The sequence below is a fragment of the Sarcophilus harrisii genome, chromosome 2 (assembly GCF_902635505.1).
Source record: "Sarcophilus harrisii chromosome 2, mSarHar1.11, whole genome shotgun sequence".
In the NCBI taxonomy this organism is placed as follows: domain Eukaryota; kingdom Metazoa; phylum Chordata; class Mammalia; order Dasyuromorphia; family Dasyuridae; genus Sarcophilus; species Sarcophilus harrisii.
The window spans coordinates 350,422,735-350,431,979 of NC_045427.1; the positions used below are offsets into that span (position 1 = coordinate 350,422,735).

Below are 9,245 nucleotides of genomic sequence, written 5' to 3' on the forward strand. Positions count from 1 at the left end.
GTGCTTTAGGATGGCTGACTGTAAATTAAGCATGAGTTGCTCATGTGCATCAGTGAAAATACTTTGCACACCAAGAGTTCCCCACACTGACAAAATCCTACATCTGCACACCCCATTCTTCCTCCTTCCAACCCCAGGAAGAAAAAAACCTACATCTACCTAAGTTTGTGTGCAGATAACTCCCTACCTCTTCCTTCCCTGTGGCACTAGCCTCCAACAAGAACAAGGTACTTCAAATAAAGTGACGAGGGGTTCCACTCATCATTGAAATACCCCCACAAATGAGGGGGGACAGCTTCAGTTCTGGGTGTTTCTCTACAAAAGAATTTCATCTCCAAACCCATAGTTATTTAATGGGAAAGTTGCTTCCAAATGTGGAGAACCCACTAGAAAGCCCCCACCCCTGCTGGGGTATTTCTACATAGACTTCCAGCTTCGGAAGCCCCTTGTTTTTGTGACAGGGGAGGGGTTTAACTCCCGAAGGAGTTCACTGACTTGCTCCAACTCGAGCCTCTAAGTCTGATTCTGTTCTGACCACTCGCTGCACCCCACGGTCCTTCCTGCAGTCAGGAGGGCACAGACTCACGCAGCCTGCAGCTGGACAAGAGCCCAGTTACACGTGCAGGCGGGACAGGGATACGTGGTTCCAAAGCTGCGGCGGGAGGATGCCTCTGGTGGAGGTGCGGGAGGAGGACCAGCCTTCGAGCATCCTCCGCTCTAAAAGGAAAAGGTGCCCACGTATCTCGCCACCTCTTGCGCCCGCGGGCAGGAACGAGGGAGATCGGCAGAAGTGAAGACCGGGAATACTGCCGCTGCAGGGGAGCCCCCCCGCAGAGCAACCCGGAAAGGCTGGGGACAGGCAGCAGCCCCCGGTCCCGCAGAGACCCCGGGTCTGAGCGAGGGGCCGAGGTGCGGCCAGGAGCCTCCGGCTCAGCGGGTCCGGGCTGAGGCAGTGCTGGGAGATCCCGGGCCGGCCGGCCGCTCGGTTTCGTGGGCTCCGTCCGGGAAGCCGGGCCAAGAGCCTCGGCAGTGAGATCATCTCTGGCTGGAGGACAGCAGGCCCCCTGGGGGCGCCGGCATCACAGGGGGTCGAGGCAAGGGCGGGGGGAGCGCGGGCCCGGGACCGGCGCGCCCCATCAGCGAGGGGCCGCGCTCGTCCCTCAGAGCCCGGCTCCCGAGAGCGACTCACCTGAGCCGACGCGGCTTCTCCCTGGCGGCGGCGGCGGCGGCTGGCAGCTTCGGCCCCGCCAGCCTGGGCTCGCTGGGCTTCCTCCTCTCGCCAGCTCCGCCTCCCGCCCGCATGGAGCAGCGGCCACGTAAAGCCCCCCTCCCTGCTTTCCCTCCCTCCCGGGCAGGCTGCCCGGCCCCGCCCGTATTCCTTGGAGCGGGGAGCAGCGAGCAGGGGGCAGAGCCGGGCCGCCAGAGCCAGACCCCCCAAGATTTCGCCCCGAGCAGGGCCTTGCAAGATGAGCTAGAAAAAATCCAGTGCCCTCCGACCCTTGCCCGGTTCCAAAAGGTCTGGTCAAATGAGGAAAGTTAGTCCCTGAGGGACCCAAGCCAGAGCGGTCTTCCCCTCTAGCCAGTCTTTTCCAGTCAGCAATTGTAGCTTTAGAGCCGGATGAGGGCCCCCAAAGTCACCCGTGTAGTAACAGAGCTGAGATCCAAGCCTTCTAATTCCAAATCTAGTTTTCTTTCTTCTCTACTATTCTCCCTCTCTTTTTCTTTCACTCTGTTCCTCCTGGAAAAGGAGGACCATCCTCTAAGGCACTTGATAAATCCAGCCTCCCTCCCCCCAAAAAATAACGTGACAGCTGGATGGGGAAACTTAATGAGAAAATCATTGTCTCCTAAAGATCCCTCCAAGATGGCACATTGGTCGGTTCGTTCCTTAGAAGTGGTACCCAAAGCCAGCAGGAGTGTTATCATTTCTATCAGTTATCCCAGAGTGTCCTGGCTAAACTTTCCTAGTGTGCACACCGATCTTTCCAGAGCCTGGGATTCACACTCATCTCCAAAAGTAATAACCAAATTACCATGTTTCCTGAATGTTTTACTGCCTTACTTTTTCATGAATGAGGCAAAAAGCACATCTGACAATCTCATCAGTGACTGAGGGCCAAAAGCAAGAGATGCCCAGCATTAAACCTCAAGGGCCAAATGTGTTCCAGATTCCCTGGAGCAAACACTGGTGTTCACACATTTGTGGTGGATCATGCTTACACCTTCACAAACCTCAGAAAGATAATATTCCTTAACACATGGGTACACCCACATATTCTCATATGTAGAGATACTACTGGTGCAGAAACAAACATAATTATACAGAGACAATTTTTCATAATTTTAGATATACAAATAGAAAAGAGGTATGGGTTATGGGATCATAGATTTAGAACTGGAAGGGACCTTAGAGATTTAGTACAGCCTCCTCTATTTACAGAGGAAGAAATAGAAAAATACTTCCCCACAGTATTATCAGAAATAGAATTCGAGTGCAGGTCTTTTATTTCAAATCCTGCACTCTATCCACTAATGTTTGTGCTCTTAATTTCACTGGATCACATTTTAGAGCTAGAAGGAATCCTAAAGGGTCCAAACACCTTCATTTTACAAAAAAAAAAAAAAAAGAAACAGTGTGACTTGTTCAAAAATGGCATGAATTAATATGCAAAATCAGATCCTCTGACTCCACTGGAATATGGTGAACAAAGTCAATTGTCCCCACGATAATAAGTATGTTTAGGTCTGGTTGGTTTTTTTTTTTTCCAAAGTCTTTAGTAAAATAACTAGCAGTTGTATTCATTAAGTGAATCCTGAGCCCATCCATGGGTTTACCCACCTATTTAGAAAAGAAAGATCTCTAAGGGCAGATCCTAAAATCCTTGCAAGTCATGTTTGATGACAGAGGTCCCTATAATCCAGTTCTTAGCACAGAATGGGGCCACTTAGGTCCTTAGGATGAGGGCCATGAATTGTTATTAGCCAACTGTCCCATCCTAGGAAAAGTAATTAGGTCCAAGATTTGTGTGGATTGAGTTCCTGCTCCCTGGGTAATTACGGTACTCTCTGAGCTGTCTGGGCTGGCTCCCAGCTCCTGCTTGATGCCGCAGCCGTGCTCATACACACGCTCCACTTCTCTCCTCCACGATTCCACCCTCCCATTCCTAGTTCTGCTCAGAGTAACTTCTCATTCCATATCCCCTCCCCCACCACCATTTTTAAAACTCTGAGATAATCATAAAAGTAAAATAAGGAATACAAATGGCAAAATTAAATTAAGCTTTTATCATAGTCTCTAGTATGTTAAAGATCAGTACATATTTCAGATTATATCAAATCTTTTTTAATTCTTGCCCAGGTCCTCCCCTAAATTCTCCATAAAAAAATCTATTCAACATGCTTTGAGACTTCCCTCTCAAGTGGTTCTTCTGTTTTTCTTCAATCCTATTACATGACTTCCCTCCCCCTTACATTCTGACCATACATTTTTATTATATCTTTACACCACTTACTGTAAATCATTCTGCTAATGTGCTGCACTCAACTGGAGCCCACAAAATGTATCTCCTAAAATTGCTGTGTATTGCTGACTATATTATTTTAGCTTTTTGGAAAATGGCAGCATTTCAATTTACTATGTTTTTTCTTTAAAATTAAATTTTGTTGATATTTTATTCCAGTGTATTCCTCCCTCTCCAAAAGATCCACCCCTTATAATCAAGTATAAAAAAGAAAAGAAACAGTTTTTTTTGATATCTTGATTAGTTTTGCTGAAGTGACATTGTTGCTTCTATCCAGTCTCCTTCCTACCTCTGTACATTTTTCCCTCTTTTTAGAAAATTCTGAACTCCACATCAAATAAAATGCTCACTTACATATATATAGTAGAACAGAATGTATTAAAGATAAAATCAATAATTTCTTGTGTCCAGCTTGCTTTTCTTTTAAAGTATATAATAAATTCAACATGTAACCTTAAAAAATGCCCAGCTTTTCTGTTCCCTCTTGCCCTGCCTTCTGCTATTTGTGCTAAAAAAAAAAAAAAAAAAACAAAACTTTAATAGTTCTTTTTGATATATTTTTTGAAAGAGAGGGAATCATTCTCTTCTTCCATGAGAAAGGAAGGAAGGGAGGGAGGGAGGAAATAAGGGAGAGGGGAAGAAAGAAAGGTAGGAAAGGAAGAAGGGAGGAAGGAAAGGAAGGAGGGAGGGAGGGAGGAGGGAGAAGGAGAGAGGGAAGGAAGAAGAAAAAACACTTGAAACAAATATGCATCTCAAGTAAAACAAATTTCTACATTGACCATATCCTCCCCCACTAAAAAAAAAAAAAAAAAAAAAAAAAAAAAAAAAAAAAAAAAAAAAAAAAAAAAAGTTATTATTGTGCCAGTTTGAGTTTGTCTCTTCACTTCTTTGTTGGGAAGCAGGAAGCATGCTTTATTCTGCATTCTCTGAACAATGTAATTGTGGTGTTCTTTTCTTTTGTATAATATAATCGTTCTCTCTGGGAGCAGGTTTCTTGGGGAGGTTTTCTGGAGGCAGCCTCAGTTTCAGTTCAAAGTAATAATCACCTCAAATACAGCCAGCTGATAAAATCCAAACGTTTATTTCTTATCTCTTTCCAAGCCCGGTTAGCTTTCTTAGAGGCCTCAGCTTTCCTTGGTTCCGAGAGCTCTCGTTGCTAGTCTTTTGCCTCTAGCTCAACTCATTCTCCAGCCAGCACCAAGGTGAAAGTTGGAATGAATCTGTCTTGCCTCCGAGAGAAGGCTTGTGGGCTTCTGTATCTCCCAGAATGCTCTCTGGCCCTAAGAGCTTCTTGCTTATATGAGCTCTCTAAAGGTGTGAACACAAGCATCATTTCCATCAGTTTCACTTAGTACCTTGTTTCAAGTTCTGGCCCATAACATCTCCTCTTAAGATCAGATCGATCATACTGAACCATGCTAAATTAGATAATTATCGTCTCCATCAACTCTAATGAGTTAACACTTTGTAAGGATTCCAACATGTAATGATGCAGAGTTCTTAAATCTTTTAAAGTTATTTTTATAATGTTATACTTGTAATTATATAAATTATTCTTCCATATCATTTCACTGCAACAGTTCATACAAATCTCCCTCTATTTCTCCAAAACCATGCCTTTTGTCATTTCTTGCACTACAGAGGAATCAAACCTACAACTAGAATGCTACCAGTGGCAGAAAAATTCCTAAGTGCAGTGAATCAGATTAAATATAATTGGAAAATGTTTAACAAAATAAATTAAAAATACAATGCAACACAGGTGTTTGTTTTCTAAATCAACATGAAATCAACAATAGATCCTACAGGGATCTATTTCTATTTGAGTGTGATACCACTACCTTATAGAATGGTATTATATCCTATAAAAAATACTTATGGGATAATAACATTTATATGCCATAATTCATCAATTATTCTCCAACTGAGGGGTTCCCATTCTACTTCTAGTACTTTACTATAAAATCTCTATAATGATTTATTTTCATCATTTATAATAGTGGAATCGCTATCATCAGTACCTCAGTCTCTCACACTCACCTAAAAATACAAATAACACTTGATAATTTAAAGGTTGAGAAGAGCTATTCCAGCAAAGTAGACACCAAAGAAATCTGGGTTGGAAGCAATATATTAAAAATATTGAAACCTATCTCTGGAAGGTAAATCTATTAAAAGGATGGGGAAAAAATCACAAATTATTGTGCCCCAAATATGATTCAGAGGGCACCAATAACTATTGACTCATATACCTGTTTTCTTCATTTTATAAAATTTTCATGAGAATGATTTATATATATACCAAAGAAAAATATGAGAAGGGAAGAGATAGGTTTTCACAAGCAATTTATTAGAGTACACTACTTCTTTCATACAACTGAATGAAAAGCAAAAGGAATATGAGATCTGGTTGTGTTCTGTGGTTTGAATATAAAAATTAGAAAGCATTTGACTTGGTAGAGTAAAACAGACTAAAATCTCTTTGACAAGGAGTCATTCATGCATATGAAAAGATCATACATGATTCCCTGAAAAAGGAAACAGTTATTAATGGTATATTAAAAAGGAAGATAAATGTTCAAAGAATAAAGTTTCCCAAATATTTCTTTTTGTAAATTACATCATGCTGCTTATATCAAGTCCCAGAACTTTATAGGGCCTGTCCCAAGAAAATTCATTACACTAAAAAGATATTGGCCACATGGAAAAAATATATCAAATTAAAAATGTCTATTGTCTAGGTTATGCTGGATGTCAGTCCATTTCATTTAACACATTAGGTTTTAATGACTTGTCACATCTGAGGGAGACAATAAGAAAAAAGAGGAAGAGGACTCTAGCACAACTTGCCAATTGTACCATTCTGCCTTTGCATGTTATTGACTCACCTGGGTGGAGAAGAAACCTCAGAAGTAACAATAATGAGTGTAAATAATTCTCTATTACCCCATGTCTGATTCCCCTACAATGAATAATAGGAACCATAGAAAAAGACAAGGAAAATGGTCCCTTTCTTAAGCTTAAGGAGGAAAAACATATCTGGAATGCAAGTTAACTTTGACCTCAGGCCATTAAAGATCTGGTGCAATGAAAAGACACATGAATTCAAATTACAGAACTGCTGGTGTGTATCAGTGTGGGCAAAATTCTTTACGGTCTAGATCTCAACTTGTTCCTCTCTATAATGGGGAGGTTGTTATCTATGTGATCTTCAACTTCTGTAGCAAAGCTTCCATAGCAATTCTTTTGAATTAAACCCCCTGAAAACAAAATAGGTACTTGTTGATTGTAGAATGACTAAACAAATTTTATATATGTATGTAATGAAATATTGTTTTGCTAAATGAAAACACAAATATAAGGAATTTGGAGAAAGCAGGAATGCTAATGTGAAGCAATGCAGAGTGAAATAAGGTGGATCCAGGAAAATAATATACAGAATGATAATTTCATAGACAAAAAATATTCACAGCTAGCTAAAGTCAAATTAACCTGTAACCAGATTAAACAAGAAGATAGAAGAAGACATGAAGATAAAAGACACTCCCATTTGAGGTGTCAAAAATTAAAACTAGAGAGCTGAAACCAGTTGAATCCAATTATTCCTTCCATATACTTACTCCGTTGAGGTTTTGATACATTATGAGTTGTGCATAAGAAATTAAATGGGAATTTTGGGGGAGTTTTGCAGAAGCCATAGATGACAAAGAAAAAGTTTAGAAATTCATAAATACATAAAATATATGTATAGTATTGTATAATGTCAACATATTTCATCTTTTAATACCATAATAATTCAAACTTCTTTTCCTGCATGAAGGGAAGGCCAAAAATTTTATGGAGGGAAAGGGGATGGGCAGCGATTCCATGCCCCTAAACCTAGTGATATTAAAGGATAACTGTACACTCTGCTCTCAATAGAAAAATTGGGAATTTAAAAGTGAGAAATGCTACATACACCATCAGATGAGGTCATTGCCAGTTTTACGTTAAGTAATTAACGTTAATGTTTTGCTTGTTAAAAGAGAAAGTAAGGTTCAATAGTCAGGAGTAGGAGGTTATATTGAGAAATTACTGTGACTCACATGCATTTCTGATTTCCTTCACAAGCTAATTGTACAATAATTCAGAGTCTGATTCTTTTTGTACAGCAAAATAATGTTTTGGTCATGTATACTTATTGTGTATCTAAGTTATATTTTAATATATTTAACATCTACTGGTCATCCTGCCATCTAGGGGAGGGGGTGGGGGGGGTAAGAGGTGAAAAACTGGAACAAGAGGTTTGGCAATTGTTAATGCTGTAAAGTTACCCATGTATATATCCTGTAAATAAAAGGCTATTAAATAAAAAAATAAAAAAAAAGAAATTACTGTGACTGATCAAACAAGCATTTATTTAATGTCTAATATGTCCCAGACAATAAGGATTCAAAGACAAAAAAACAAACAATCTCTACCCTCAAGGAGTATATCATCAGTAATATAAAAAAGCATCAATAAAAGATTTTAAATTAAATTGGGGGACTTGTGATGGAGAAAGTCATCTACATTCAGGAAGAGAACTATGGGGACTGAATGTGGATTACAAGATAGTATTTTCACCTTTGTTGTTATTTGCTTGCTTTTTTTCTTTCTCATTTTTTCCTTATTTGTTCTGATATTTCTTTTTAAATTTTTTTATTAAAGCTTTTTATTTTCAAAACATATGCATGGATAATTTTCAACATTCACTTTGCAAAACCTTGTGTTTCAAATTTTTTCTCTCTCTTCCCCATCTCCTCTCCTAGACAGCAAGTAATCCAAGATATGTTAAACATGTATAATTCTTCTATACATGTTTCCAATTATCATGCTGCCCAAGAAAAATCATATCAAAAAGAAAAAAAATGAGAAGAAAAAACAAAATGCAAGCAAGTAACAACAAAAAGAATGAAAATGCTATGTTGTGAACCACACTCAGTCCCCACAGTCCTCCCTCTGGATGCAGATAACTCTCTTTATCATAAGATCATCGGAACTGACCTGAACGATCTCATTGTTGAAAAGAGCCACATCCATGATCTTTTTTGTGTGTGTAGCATGATAATTGTGGAAATATGTAAACAAGAAATGCCTATGTTTGACCTATGTTGTATTACTCATTGTCTAGGGCAGGAGGTGAGGGGGAAAGAAGGAGAAAATTTAAAACATAAGGTTTTGCAAGGGTGAATGTCGAAAACTATCTTTGCGTGTATTTTTAAAATACAAAAAAAAATATTAAAAATGTTTTTAAAATAAAATTTTTTCTTTGCAAAAAAAATTAAATTAAATTGGAGGGGATATCAAACTAAAAGACCTCTGAGACCCCTTCTAGCTCCAGCATTCTGTGACTGTCAATTCCAAAACTATGGGCAACTTGAACCTTGTCTTATCTCTAGCTCAAACTGGATATTATAAATTATACTTCTCTCAGAATGATTTGTGAACTACCACATGATGACAGAAGTGAGCTAGAATTGGAAGATGTGACCAAAGCCTGACTGACAAGAGTGATGAGAATGCAGATATAGCAAAATGTGGAGAAGAAATATCTTTCATTGACAAGATCATAGATGTCCATTCTGGGATTTTTTTTTTTTAAAGATAGGATAAGATCTAAGTAAAGAGTGATGATCAAAGTATAAAGTTAAAAATTAATTCTCTAGAAATGCAAATTAAGACAACTCTGAGATACCACTACAC

General features: G+C 39.4%; 1 protein-coding gene across 3 annotated transcripts in view; it reads right to left on the reverse strand.

Annotated features, from left to right (window-relative positions):
* The window catches only part of P4HA2 (prolyl 4-hydroxylase subunit alpha 2), a 47,454-nt gene extending 46,144 nt beyond the window's left edge, over nucleotides 1-1,310 (reverse strand). For 2 of the 3 annotated variants that reach the window (XM_003758932.4, XM_003758931.4), the window contains exon 1: nucleotides 1,190-1,309. In XM_003758932.4, coding sequence (XP_003758980.2) covers nucleotides 1,190-1,302 — 113 coding nt within the window. In that variant the 5' untranslated portion in view covers nucleotides 1,303-1,309. Of the gene's footprint in view, nucleotides 1-1,189 lie in introns of all 3 variants that reach the window. The other variant, XM_012540774.3, reaches the window with a different exon arrangement.
* Nucleotides 1,311-9,245: the final 7,935 nt, after the last annotated feature.